The sequence below is a fragment of the Schistocerca cancellata genome, chromosome 2 (assembly GCF_023864275.1).
Source record: "Schistocerca cancellata isolate TAMUIC-IGC-003103 chromosome 2, iqSchCanc2.1, whole genome shotgun sequence".
NCBI lineage: Eukaryota > Metazoa > Arthropoda > Insecta > Orthoptera > Acrididae > Schistocerca > Schistocerca cancellata.
Genome location: NC_064627.1, coordinates 193,948,408 through 193,962,882, shown reverse-complemented (window position 1 = coordinate 193,962,882; position 14,475 = coordinate 193,948,408). Strand labels below are relative to the sequence as shown.

The 14,475-nt window shown below is 43.8% G+C and overlaps 1 protein-coding gene across 1 annotated transcript in view; it reads right to left on the bottom strand.

Moving 5' to 3' along the window:
* LOC126152378 (nuclear receptor subfamily 2 group E member 1) overlaps positions 1 to 14,475 on the bottom strand; it is a 75,533-nt gene that overhangs the window by 28,253 nt on the left and 32,805 nt on the right. Inside the window, exons 3-6 of the mRNA XM_049916003.1 lie at positions 11,738 to 11,892; positions 6,148 to 6,218; positions 6,004 to 6,084; positions 204 to 332 (exon numbers count right to left, since the gene is read on the bottom strand). Coding sequence (XP_049771960.1) covers positions 204 to 332; positions 6,004 to 6,084; positions 6,148 to 6,218; positions 11,738 to 11,892 — 436 coding nt within the window. The remainder of the gene's footprint in view (positions 1 to 203; positions 333 to 6,003; positions 6,085 to 6,147; positions 6,219 to 11,737; positions 11,893 to 14,475) is intronic.

Sequence of the window (14,475 nt, the reverse complement as noted above, 5' to 3'; positions counted from 1 at the left end):
AATACCTTAAAAAACCTTTCATTTTCATCATTTTATTATGCTCACAAGACTATTGATACGTACAGGTATAATGGAGAACCCATAAAAACCGTGTGAATAACACAGGACTTTCAAATCTGAAGTGTTGTTGACGCAGTCTTCAGTCCAAATATGGGTGGACCGAGCAGTATACTGACTGGGAAACCACTAGCTGTATCTCTTACCTGGTCATTCATGGGCAGGGCAGTGAAGGCGGTGACGCTCTTGGCCCACTGAACGTTCATGAAGAGCAGACGCGCCGCGGACTCGCAGACAGCCTCCACAGAGCGCAGGGGGAACGTCGGCGGCAACAGCTGAGCAACACACAACGAAAAGGGGGCGTCTCAATGGTCTGGAGCTCACGAGACGAACGAGATCAATTCTAGCGGTAGAGGAAGATGGTGAACGGATATGTAGCTTCAGCATCTACCTCAGAATATAGGCTAACCTCTCAAAAATTTGGACTGGGACCGGAATATTGGCATTGTTTGTATTAATAGACGGCTAAAATTTTGGAAATTTGTGGTAAGCTCCTATTGGACCAAACTGCTGAGGCCATCGGTCCCTAGGATTACACACTACTTAATCCAAGTTAAACTAACTTACGCTAAGGACAACACAAACACCCATGCCCGAGGGCGGACTCGGACCTCCAACGGGGGGAGTCATATGAACCGTGGCAAGGCGCTTCAGACCACGCAGCAACCCCGCGCGGCCAAACGGCTAAAACGAGATACTTCCTAGTGGCAGAGTATCTCCACATGCAACAAAAAATCTGATTTTCAATATTTCATATAATTATTGACTGAATTTTAAAATTTAAAATACTGTCGTAATATACTCACTAAGAGCTATAATCTTACGTTGAAGATTCGGTAAAATAATCTGTTCTATAAAGACAGGTTATTTACCATTGTTACCAAAATTCTGCAAAAGTACCTGATCCACTTAATTCAAATTTTGACACCATACTGTTATCAGCTCAGCAGCACGTGGTATTGCGGTAGCGTTCTCGCTTCCTCTCGTACGGGGTCCCGGGTTCGACTTCCGGCGGGGTCAGGGATTTTCCCTGCCCAGTGACTGGGTGTTGTGTCGTCTTCATCATCATTCATCCCCATTACGGTCGGAGGAAGGCAACGGCAAACCATCTCCGCTAGGACCTTGGCTAATCAGCGGTGCGGGTCTCCCGAGTCGTCCCCTACGCTTCTCGGAGTATGGGACCTCATCAAAAATGGTTCAAATGGCTCTGAGCACTATGGGACTTAATATCTATGGTCATCAGTTCCCTAGAACTTAGAACTACTTAAACCTAACTAACGTAAGGACATCACACACATCCATGCCCGAGGCAGGATTCGAACCTGCGACCGTAGCGGTCACGTGGTTCCAGACTGAAGCGCCTAGAACCGCACGGCCACACCGGCCGGCGGGACCTCATCATCATCACTCGTATCACCATTGCAAAGGACATAGGCTACATATTTTTTTAACGTGTAAAATACGAGGGACCTTCAACAAGTAATGCAACACCTTCTGCTCAGCCAATTTCAGCTGAAAAAACGCAGAATTTGTTGTAATAGTTTCATGAAGTTCCAATATGTGGCGTAGGTCTCTCAGTGATTTTCTTTTGGAACAAAACCAGAGTATCGCAGAGATTCATAGGCGTTTGCAGGATGTCTACAGAGATCTGACAGTGACAAAAGTACGGTGAGTCGTTGCGCGAGGCGTCTGTTATCGTCGCACAAGGTCGCGCAAACTTGTCCCATCCCCTGCGTACCGGCCGGCCGCACACAGCTATTACTCTTGCAGTGCTGGAACGTGCGTACACTCTCATTCGCGGTGATCGACGGGTCACAATCAAACACCTCGCTGCTCAACTGGACGTCTCTGTTGGTAGTTCCGACAAACCCGTCCGTCAGTTCGGGTACTCAAATGCGTGTGCCCGATGGGTTCTGGCCACCTAAGAGAAGACCATAAAGAGCAGCGAAGAACCATCTGTGTGGAGTTGCTGTGCGGTAACTAGTACGTGGATGATGAGTAGACTGGTCGTGACAATTTTTGTCGATGGCGGGAAGGTCATTGATGCAGGAAGAGGTTGGGTTTCGACGTCGAACAGTAGAATGGTACCATTCGGATATATAGGCACTCCCAGTAAGGTGCCGTAAAGTCATCGCATTGAACGGAGATTATGTTGATAAATACGGTTTTGTAGCCAAAAGATTGGGGACTAATGAGGTGTATTGGAATCCTGTATACAATCAACATGCTTCCAGAAAAAAAAAAAAAAAATGTGCTGCATTACTCATTTTGCGCCCCTCGTACATGTGTAGAAAGGTAAGGTTGTTCCCAAAAATGTCAAAAAGTTGTTGGCCGATTTTGATTTTTATCACTGTACCTAACAAACTTTAGGCTATATGTATTTCTCTTGAATGGCAATGTAAAGATTTTGCTTTGAAACCCACTGATAGAAAGAAAATGCTGTGCTGAGAAAATTTACAGTTTTATTTTATTATCTCAGTCAGTTTCAACTACTACAGAAAATTGTTTCTCCGATACGTAATTTGGAACAAAAATTTTACACACAACAATGAGCTGTTTCGTTTTCTTCCCCGCTGTCGGTTTTACGGTAAACAAGCGACTTTTATTTATTGCTTATTGGTTTATAATTAGAATACTACTATGGAATCTGAATCCTCTGAAAGTTCGTAATTCTACCCGTAAGAGATTAAAAGTATGCAAAATACTCTCATTAAAGTTACTATCCTCAAAGACCTAGGAGCTGCAAAGATCTCTCTCATACCTCGTGTACCAATGATCTCAACCGATTTCCTCATTCATTTCAAGCAACTTCAATTCCCAATCAGGGTTGAAAGTTAGAGAGAAGGGTTAAAAGGCAGAGGGAGGAGGGGGCAGACGGGATGAAATGGATATAGATAGGGAGAGAAGAAGATGGTAGACTGGGGGAGGAGCTGACATACAAAGAGCGGGGAGGGAGGTAGAGGGGACTGACATTTGGAAGGGGGGGCGCACAAGGTGCGCAGCGAGAAGGGAAGGTGGGGATATCCAATTTCCATACAAATTTAGAAATTACGAAACAATCCCGCGTTCGCTTTTACAAGTACAAAAATTAGGAAATGTGTACATGTCATGAGGGAGCGTAGCTCTCGTAGCGCATATTACCCAGACTATAATCATCCAGTTTTGGTTTTGACATTTCCATTAGTCTAAATCATCCGAAACGTTGCAAGTTTAACGTTAGTTATTTAGCAGTACTCAGACGTTTAATGCTGTGTTGTGCGGGATATAGAGGATGGATGTTACTGGTGTTGATTTGTTGCTGGGCCATACACTCGTTTTATCACCTGTGCAAATGCTGTAACTAACTGGAGGTAAACAAAATGTATAAACTGGGAGTCTAGTTAAGGAAGCAAGCAAGCTGAAGCATTCAATGAAACCGCTGCCCTGTACCTTATATAAAACGTAAAGCTGCCATCAACCCAAAGGACCTTTACGCAGCTTTGTTCAAATGATTCAAATGGCTCTGAGCACTATGCGACTTAACTTCTGAGGTCATCAGTCCCCTAGAACTTAGTACTTAAACCTAACTAACCTAAGGACATCACGCACATCCATGCCCGAGGCAGGATTCGAACCTACGACCGTAGCGGTCGCGCGGTTCCAGACTGTAGTGCCTAGAACCGCTCGGCCACCCTGGCCGGCCACACCTTTGTCGTACATTTTATGGGTCTATTGAAGCTGTTATGCAGTGGACTTCCTCCTAGTTTTGCATAGATTTATTCAGCCAGTTACCAAAGAAGTGGTACGTGACATTAAAAACACTTGGATAGATCGGATATCGAACCCGATACCTTCCAGATCCTAGTATCGTGCTTTACCATTCACCCGCAAAGACACCCATTTATTTAATTAAAATGCTAATAAAGCAACAGGGCAGATCTTCTAAAAAAATTTGCAGTATACGGTGTCTGAGATGTATAAGCGCAGGTATTTGATCATCGGTTTCTTAATATGTACGCATATCAATGTATTAGTTATTTCTCTGCATATAACACTCTTCCCCCAACACATGTCACTACTTGATATTTTCTGAATTTCCGTAACTGCACTATTAACTGGACAACGCCTGTCAGTATAGACTAACAGTTTTGCGTCCTGAAGTGCATACTTCAACACCTGACGTGCTGCCCAGGGAAAAATAATCTTTAATGGTTTTCTCTTTACCCATGTTGTTGGAGGTACTAACCAACCTAAGAAGACACTACTCCTAACAGGCGTAATTGTTTATCTGTAAATGTAATATTGTTTAGGACACTATCGTCAATCAGTACTAAAAATATCTGCACATGTACCTCTAACGCCCTGTATACCCGATGTAGATTGGCGCAGGGAACTACGGAGCTAACCAACAGAAACCAGAAGTGTTTCCTAGAGGGTAATTTAATTTAAGCACAGCTAAATCTTTTTTTTTAAAACAATTATGGTAAAATCTAAAAAGAAATGTAGAGTCCGGTTGTAGTTGTTAATGCTTACTTGTGGCTGCATCTGCACACGATATTATTTCCTCATCGCAGCCGTGATTGCTGTTTTTCTAAGTACCATCAGTAGTCCATCACTGGTCCAAATTAGAATATCCCTCAGTGATGAGTCGTAATTATCTAATAGTATTGGTGGATCTTTCAGCATCCACTGAATCTGATGATACTAGTGTAAGTGTTAAAAAAAATGGTTCAAATGGCTCTGAGTACTATGGGACTTAACATCTATGGTAATCAGTCCCCTAGAACTTAGAACTACTTAAATCTAACTAAGGACAGCACACAACACCCAGCCATCACGAGGCAGAGAAAATCCCTGACCCCGCCGGGAATCGAACCCGGGAACCCAGGCGTGGGAAGCGAGAACGCTACCGCACGACCACGAGATGCGGGCTGCAAGTGTTTCAAATGGGTCAAATGGCTCTGAGCACTATGGGACTTAACATCTGAGGTCATCAGTCCTCTAGAACTTAGAACTACTTAAACGTAACTAACCTAAGGACGTCACACACATCCATGCCCGAGGCAGGATTCGAACCTACGACCATAGCGGTCGCGCGGTTCCAGACTGAAGCGCCTAGAACCGCTCGGCCACACCAGCCGGCACCAGTGTAAGTGCCTTATAGAAACTGAGGAGATCGTATTGGTTTAATGGCTTAATGTAATCCAGTCAGATTTAACCTGAAGATGCGATTTGTTATCGCGAAACGGTTAGCACCTGGATTCGGCAATAAACGAGGATTATCGAGCGGACTCTACAATATTTTGCAAGATTTTAACACAACACTTTTAAATTGTTTTTTGAAGTAATCGTTGAATGTAGATGATGCTGATGATAATGTTGACAATAATAAAGGCGGTTAAGTATTTCTCTTAGACAGATTGACCCGGTAAGCGATAAACCGGCGGGCTGAGAAAGCCGTAAGCCGGCAGGGTTGGCCGAACGGTTCTAGGCGCTACAGTCTGGAACCGCGCGACCGCTACGGTCGCAGGTTCGAATACTGCCTCGAGCATGGATGTGTAGGTTTAAGTAGTTCTAAGTTCTGGGGGACTGATGACCTCAGAAGTTAAGTCCCATAGTGCTCAGAGCCATTTTGAGTCAGGAAGCCGTGGGCCAGCGAGGCGCGAGAACCCGGCTGGGTTAGCGTGGTCTCGCGAGCCGACAGGGGTGTGCTGTGTACCGTATTGTGCGGGCTGAGAGACACGGAGTGGTTGGCTACAACTTGAACCGGGCACGACTCCAGCCACGTGCAGTTGGTGTGGACAGGGAGTCGCTCGTGTTACGAGGGCTTCACGAAGGCGTTGTCTACTGGACTTCGTAAATGGGTGTAATGGGGAACTGGGTGAGAAAGAGTAAGATACGTTAGCAATCAAAGAAGCTGGCAGTTACTTTACAAGGGCGCCGTGCGGCGGCCTGTTAGCACCTCACCTTCATGGGCGCGACGTGGGAGGAATGGAGGGCAGCGGCGGTGGCGGCGGCTGCGGCCGCAGCGGCGGCGGCGGCCATGTCTGCGTGGGCGGCTGCCGGCATGGCGGGAGGCGGGGGCGGCGGGGGCGAGCACTGCCCCTGGGCCGGCTCCTTGAGGTAGAGCGCCAGCTGGCGCCGCAGCGTCGAGTTGCGCGGCCCGCGCTCGTGCTGCACCGCTGCGGGCAGACACACACACATTCACACTCAGCTTTCTGTCAGCTCAGCATCGTCTCAGGCTGGTACGTGCGCAAAAATGGAAGCTTCTCCGGCCGACCAGTAAATGTCTCCGACCGAGACCTGCTCGTGTAGCTGAAGGGGGTGGGGGGGGGGGGGGGGGTAGGACGTCAAACGGGCCGACTTAGAGCAGGAGAGGGACCACAGAACATTTTATTTTCTACTGTCTATACTTTTACAAATAAATTCATAAAACTTTGTCAGCATGACCAGGAAGGATTCAGGATTCACACTCATAGCGGTGGAAGTGCAAAAACATAATAAAATATTTTTTTTTAGATATGAAATTTCATCATTTTTTTCACTTACTGTTGGCTGCATTTGTTGCTATAGGTACATTTTTCTTCGCAAGTGAGAGAGATTCTTTGATGAATTTTGCACAGCATACAAACCATACTTACAGGTGTATGAAACTCTAGAATTTTACAAATCTATTAAAACTGTGGTAAAAATTGAGATAATTAACTACAAAATTTGATTTTTTTTTCTAAACATAAAATTTAAAACGTAACAGCTCATTCAGTTTTTCGTAAATTAAATAGATTCTAGAGTTTCAGACACCTGTAAGTATGGTTTGTATGCTGTGCAAAATTCATCGAACAGTCTCTCTTACTTATGAAGAAAAGTGTACCTATAGCAACAAATGCAGCCAATAGTAAGTGAAGAAATGATGAAATTTCACATGTAAAAAAAAATATTTTGTTATGTTTTTGAACTTCCGCGGCTACTAGTGTGAATCCTGAATCCTTCCTGCTCATGCTGACAAAGTTTTATGAATTTATTTGTAAAAGTATAGACAGTGGAAATTAAAATGTCCTGTGGTGCCTCTCCTGCTCCAAGTCGGCCCGTTTGACGTCCTACCCCCCCTTAAGGTGCATTAAACAAAATAGAAGTGCTTTGCTGTGCCACTTATGTAAAGACAACATTCCTTCGGAATAACTAAAATCATTGGGGAAAGTGGTAGCCCTACTGTGTGCGGGTGTTTAGAATCTATGAGACTAATACACAGATTTCCAGAAAAAATATACACACAAACCTGAAAATAGCAAGCACTGGTAAGTACGAAAACTATCGCACGCTCAGTTTAGCAGCTCATCCATACACGTTGCTAGCAAGAGTAATATGCAGGGGAATGGAAAAAAAAATTCGGTGAAAACAGAAGCAATAAACTTCGAAATGCTACAATCGCTTTGGAAGAGCGTTTTTCAGATCTTCGGTTTCGGGAAAACTATGCTGTCATCTTCGATTTCGGGACTACGCTTCAAAGAATCTCGTCCATTTCTACGATAATTTGAGTCACATAATAGACATTCTGAGAACATACATGGGATAGTACATCGGCAAGTCAAAAGTACAACAGTGATTATATAAAATGCCATACACAGTGCATCGGACATGCATGCTCACGCTCGCTGAAAAGCCACATACAGACTCTGTACATACATTACTCCTGTTGTGTAATAGTCTTGGTAGGACGACACTTATTATGTCCGAACGTAGGTAAATTCCGGGCTATTTCATTACTTTAAGGTCATGTTACTATTTCGAACATTTGGCTGGAATTAAAATTTTCGAAAATTATCTAATGTGTAGTAAATCAACAGTTTTCTTTTGGAGCCACTGCAAATAGAGAAATGCTAGTAAGAACATTTGAATATGATTAGTAACAAGGAATATACTGTCAGTGTCGACGATTCTTTAGCAAATTTTTTTCCTTAATGCAACACCCAAACGGGGCTGCGAACTCTCAGGATTACTAGTCACTTTATCTTCGGTTTCCGTAAAGTAAATGACGATAGTATTAAACGAGACACTTAAACGACTGATTACAGTCATCTGAAATTGTCCCTGGTTAAATGGAGTGATTACAATCAAATGAACACCGTTAGCTGCCTACAGGCGTTGACGGGGACTCAAACCCGGGATCTCCTGCTTACATGGCAGACGCTCTATCCGTCTGAGCCACCGAGGACACACAGGATAGCGCGACTGCAGGGATTTATGTCAGGCACGCCTCCCGCGAAACCCACATTTTCAACGTATTGTCCCGCACTACATTCGTAGTGCCCCCGCCCATTATACTCATTACTCGCGGCACGTTAACAGATACCATCTTAGTATACAAATGGAGTAATGTCACATCTTGTAGCAGATTGCGTCTGGTTTTTCCCGAAACTGTCACAGAAAAAAAGCAACTACAGTAACATCAGTAACATCGCCATGACAGCAACATACTAACGTGGAAGAGGTGCTGCTTAAGCGAACGTATATATAAGCGTGCGTGCGCGGCCTTCGCAGCGAATGGAGAACAGGGTTGTATGCCAGGGGGGAGTGGATCGTCCTTTTGTCCGAATTGCCTCTGCCAGCCAGCAGCCGCCGAGCCATTGTCTGGATACCCCGTGAGCCACAGGGGCACGCAAAGTACTACCCAGCTGCCACCGGAATCTCGTTAAGTGTCTCTCACCACTGTCTACGTGGTGTCCCACACTTTGGTGCCACGTGCATTTCCAGTGGTTAGTAACTGCTGTTGGCTGTCATCCCTTTCGAGGAATACGTGCACATTCAGTGGACTACGCAGCAGTATGAAAGTGTCGTATGTGACTGAGGATACGTCAGTAGGCATCAGCTCTGCATGACGTCTGCAGCACCCAGTTAACGATGTACGAGTGGTAACTTTTAACCCAAGCGCGCTGGGACTACAGTCAGTCGAAAACTTTTGCCACACTTCTTTGTTTTCTGGAGTATCAGTTTGTTAACGCGATGGTGCGACCGTCTGTTGACAGTCTGGTCTGCTGTTTTAGGCTGCTGATCTACACAGGATCTGTCAAGACGCGCACAGGATATTCACTATGGAGATGGTATCCCCAACAGCAAATCTTCGATTAAGATAAATATTAGATACATCACATTTTAAACAAACTACCACGATAAACTTCATTGTCAACTAATTATAAGTTAATATTTTTGGTTTGTTGTTTTAACTACTTTCCTCCTCTTCTTCTTCTTCTTCAAGTACTGCGTCCTCCAAAACATTGACGATCAGTAGCATGGCCTGCTGCCTGTTCATGATTTTCTGAAGAATGATTCCGTGCTCAGTTTAAACCACTGGCTGAAGTTTTTTTAGACAGGGTAACATTCGACGTGCTAGACCACGTCCGCTGTCAGTCTTTCCTTGAATTATCCGGAAGTATTTTTCATTGTGCATTATGTGGCCAAATTATTCTAGTTTTATAATGTTGATGGTATTGACCATTTCTAAATCTTTGACCGTACTCCACAGTACCGTTACATTTGTGACTATCTGTCCATGGTATCCTTTGTTTTAAGGTCTACGTAAAGTAGTTCAAGCAGCAGGGGAAATGGTGGGCATATGTTTCAGTTCTATTCTGAGCTTTGAAAAAGCTAAAAGTGTTTCACTATCTAGACTGTAAATGAGTAGCACATTTGGCACATTTACTGTCTCATCCGAATGAAGTTGTAATCCTCATTACTTCGAACAGCTAAGACGCACATAATAGTTACACGATGATTTGAAAGAAATTTAGTTTTTCTTTCCAAATTTTTAAACAGTGTCAGCTATGGTTATTGTTTCCGAAAGATATTACAACTTAATTATATTGTTGTAGTATCGTGCTTCTGAGAGCAACTATGCAGATGCTCCCTACAGTCTGAATAAAGTGAAGCAATACAGTTTTACACGGAAGTAACATGCCAGGAAAGTAATTGTCTACGGGTTACTGATGTAGTCTTATCAGCGCACTGTACCAGAGATAAAAGTTTAGGTACCGAATGTTCTACCGTGAGAGTGTGATCTGCCATGTGATATCCCATTCCGGAGAAAAGTTTCTTCTCAGTTCGCGGAGTCACGAAGACAGAAATACATAGGTTTCAAATTTCATACAACAAAAATTAAAAGTAATGTAGAACTTAAAAAAAAAGAAAGTTTTGGTAAGACGATGTCACTCAACAGACAAAGGGAGTTGGTTATCAGTGTCATCGGAACGCTATGATAAACTGTTCATGCTAGTTTAAACGTTTTGTAACGAAGAGGAGCTAAGGCATTCACAAGACAGTTCTCCTCCGGATCGGAAAAGATGTTGTCTAGGCGAATACTTTCAGTTGTTTCGTACTACGCATCCTTGTGTAGAAAAATCCTGAAATGTATCCTGTATTTTTCTAAAAGAATAAATTCTGTGAAGTAGTTACAACTAATATAAGGAAACATAATTGTAAGTAATATATTGTGGTGAATAGGTGAAAGTCGGACTCATGTGTTTAGCCGCAACAACGTTAGGAAGTGAGTCACCCTCAGACGCTTCAGTCCATGACTCGGAGCTCCGGACTGATAATTCCTCCCTTTTCGTTTCCAAATGCTGTAAAAGTTTTCTTACATAGGGCGTTGTGTAACTTCATTATCATGTCCCATTCCTAGGGATCGAGATACATTCAGGCATAAAGGAGGGCTTCTGTTGAATGTGGAACAGCAAGAGGAAGGTACTACCAGAATAAATTTTAAGTTAGACTAAGAAAAGCTCTCGGATAGCTCATTTGGTAAGGAAATTACCATTGGAAGGCTCACAATGTCAGTTTGTCAATAAGTATTAATTCATATCTTTTTAATAACATAAATTAGTATGCCGCTAAACCTAGAGATGAGGTCTGACCTCAAAGCAAAAAATTGGGTAGTATAAAACTGTGAGTGCGTTACAAAATAGAAGGAAATAATTAAATTCGAGCTTTGCTAACATCGATACCTTATTCAATCTCTAGAATGAGCAATTAATTAAGGAAATTCAGGAGAAATTTCGAAATGGAATGAAAAAGTAGAGGATAGAAATACGATCACTACAATTTGATGATAATATTGTATTTATGCTAGATCAATAGAACGGAGTGGATAGTGTTTTGGAAAGATGCTGTAAGAACACCAATCACGTTAAAACAAGGGTAATGTAGTGCAGTCTGAGTGACGGAATCAGATTACGAAATGAGTGGCTGAAAGTAACATTCGAGTTTCGTTGTTTGGGCAGCAAAGTGACTGACAATGGAAGAAGTAAGTAGGATATAAAATGTGCACCGTTAACAGCAAGAAAAGCTTTTATGTATCCATAAGAAATCGTAGAAGCAGTTGAAATGTAGTGTCACGACACAATGCAGGAGATTAGATGCGTAGTTCGTGTAACTTAGTAAATAATACGGCGAAAAATTTTGGCACGGCGGAGGGGTGGAGTAATTTGACGCATCTTGAGACATCCAATAAAAGGTGATTCAGTAAACTGACAGGGAAGAGGGCGGGGGGAGTAGGGTGTTTAAAGACAGGCTTGAATACAGTATCAGGAACAACAGGGCGTGTGTGGTGGTGACAGTAGCTATGGAGATACGGGGAAACTTGCGCAAGACAGATGACTAGGACAACAGTAAGTACAGCTCCCATGCTGAGGTGCGTGTTGCGGAAACTCACCGTCCTTGTTCATGCCGGCCTGGAGACACTTGTGGAGTCGGCAGGCGCGGCACTGGTTGCGGTGCGTCTTATCCACGACGCAGGAACCTTCCGCCTTCGCCTTGCAGACGTACTGCCGCGCGCGCCGGATCGACCGCTTGAAGAAACCGGCGCACCTGCACACACACACACACACAAATACATAAATATATACTTAAAATACTCCGGTGGCCCAGCTTGCGTCCTAAGGTCATGTCCTGCTGCCTCTGGAAATAGCCACCGCTTTTAATAACAAGCCTCGTTTGTTACACAAGCTCCCCTCCTATTGAACCCGAATACCAATGGAAACCGAACATCAAGTTACACGATCCACTTTCAGTACGCCGACAGTCTGGCCATCACAGCTCAAGGAAAGAGTTTTTAGAAAGTAGAACAAACCCTGGTTCAAATGGCTCTGAACACTACGGGACTTGACATCTGAGGTCATCAGTCCCCTAGACGTAGAACTACTTAAACTAACTAACCTAATGACATCACACACATCCATGCCCGAGGCAGGATTCGAACCTGCGACCGTAGCAGCAGCGCGGTTCCGGACTGAAGCGGGTAAAATAAAACCTGCTACGTGCTCTAAGCACCATTTTAGAATACTACAGGAGAAACTCCCGTCAATCAAATCCCTCAAACACACTAGTCAGAACCTTCGACATCGCTCAAAACAGATCGAAACTGAATGTAACCTGGAATGGCATCACCACGCAACTCACAAGAAAACTTACAAACCTGGAAGCCACACTGGACGAGTCGTTCACGAACAAATATCACTGTGAGAAGACTCACCATAAACTAAAAAAAATGGTTCAAATGGCTCTGAGCACTATGGGACTCAACTTCTGAGGTCATTAGTCCCCTAGAACTTAGAACTAGTTAAACCTAACTAACCTAAGGACATCACACACATCCATGCCCGAGGCAGGATTCGAACCTGCGACCGTAGCGGTCTCGCGGTTCCAGACTGCAGCGCCTAGAACCGCACGGCCACTTCACAAAAAAAAAAGGTCCAAATGTGTGTGAAATCTTATGGGACTTGCTAAGGTCATCAGTCCCTAAGCTCACACACTACTTAACCTAAATTATCCTAAAGACAAACACACGTACCCATGCCTGAGGGAGGACTCGAACCTCTATCGGGACCAGCCGCACAGTCTATGACTGCAGCACCTTAGACAACTCGGCAAATCCCGCGCGGCCTCCATAAACTCACAGCAGGGAATAATTACTGAGAAAATTAGCTAACAGCAAATGGGAAGCTACTTCAAAAAAAATCTGAGAGCCATAGCCCAGACACTGTGCCTCTCGGCGGCAGAATATGCTTGCCCGGTATGGTCCAAATCTGGTCATACTGCAGGTGTCAGCTTATACTTAAATGAAACATGGCGACAAAAAGTGCTTGCATGAAACCCAAGCCTATCATTAAACTATAAAAAGTGGCCGGACGTACCCCATCTCCCAAAAACCTCATTACGAACGTACTGAAAAGGTAAATCATACCTTCGATGAACGTCATAACTTATTTGGAGATTTCTGTGGAAGCTTAAACCCGGCTAGAGTTTCGTGATCAAAGAAGTCACAGAGCCTCCACACGACTACCCTTTAGTACAGATGCTAACCACCTGCGACAACTTTGGGAGGCCTGAACCGCATCGGAACGGGCGCAGCACCAGTTAAGGCTAACCTCATATTATGAGAATGAAAACATGGTCCGAGTAGACTGTGATTTGTTTATTATGTGTGCAATTAGCCAGTTTCAGCCGTGGGTAATTTACGAGCACATATTTTAAGCGTCACACTTCATTTCATGCTTAAAATACGTTCTTGACAACAATCCACAGTTGAAACTGTCTAATTGCACAGATAATAAACTGATTACAGCCTACTTGTATCATGTTTTCACTCTTGAAACACACTTTTAAAAATCTGATAAAATCGTGCCTTGCAGATGACCGCGACGACAGACGTGATTGTGATAAATTTCAGATATGGAGCATTTCTCTACATTTCACAACTGCCCCAGTAATGTGTCTCTACGAAGAAAGGAAACGTTTGTCGCAGCCCAGGTTTGCACTGAAAAACTATGATCTCCGCACCAGAAAAAGAAATGCAGAGTATCTCTAGAGAATGTGATTTGGGTATTATAAGGCTGACGTATAAAAAAAGAATAAGTGTACCACGGATAAGTCCTCCACCGTTTCTGGTTTCTTCTTGATTACATACATTATCTAAAGTAAAACTGCTCTCACACCGAATGTTAGTTGGAATACCAAAGCACTCTACTAGGGATGGCTATATTGGGGTGATACAGCCTTTCCTTTCTCCGACATGGTTCAAATGGATCTAAGCACTATGGGACTTAACATCTGAGGTCATCAATCTCCTAGACTTAGAACTACTTAAACCTAACTAACCTAAGGACATCACACACAAAGGATTCGAACCTGCGACCGAAGCGGTCGCGCGGTTCCAGACTGTAGCGCCTAGAACCGCTCGGCCACATCGGCCGGCTCGGACATTTAAGTGGAGTTAAAAACCAGCTGAAAGAGGGATAGTCGAAGTTTTAGCTATCACTTCGAAAAAGACAGTTACGTAATTATATATTCAAATTTCCCATCGTTGATGAAACGTGGGAACGCAGTCGTATTAAGATTAGGAATTAATTTACGTCTGACTGGAAAAATGATCATAGCTGTCATCACCGGCCA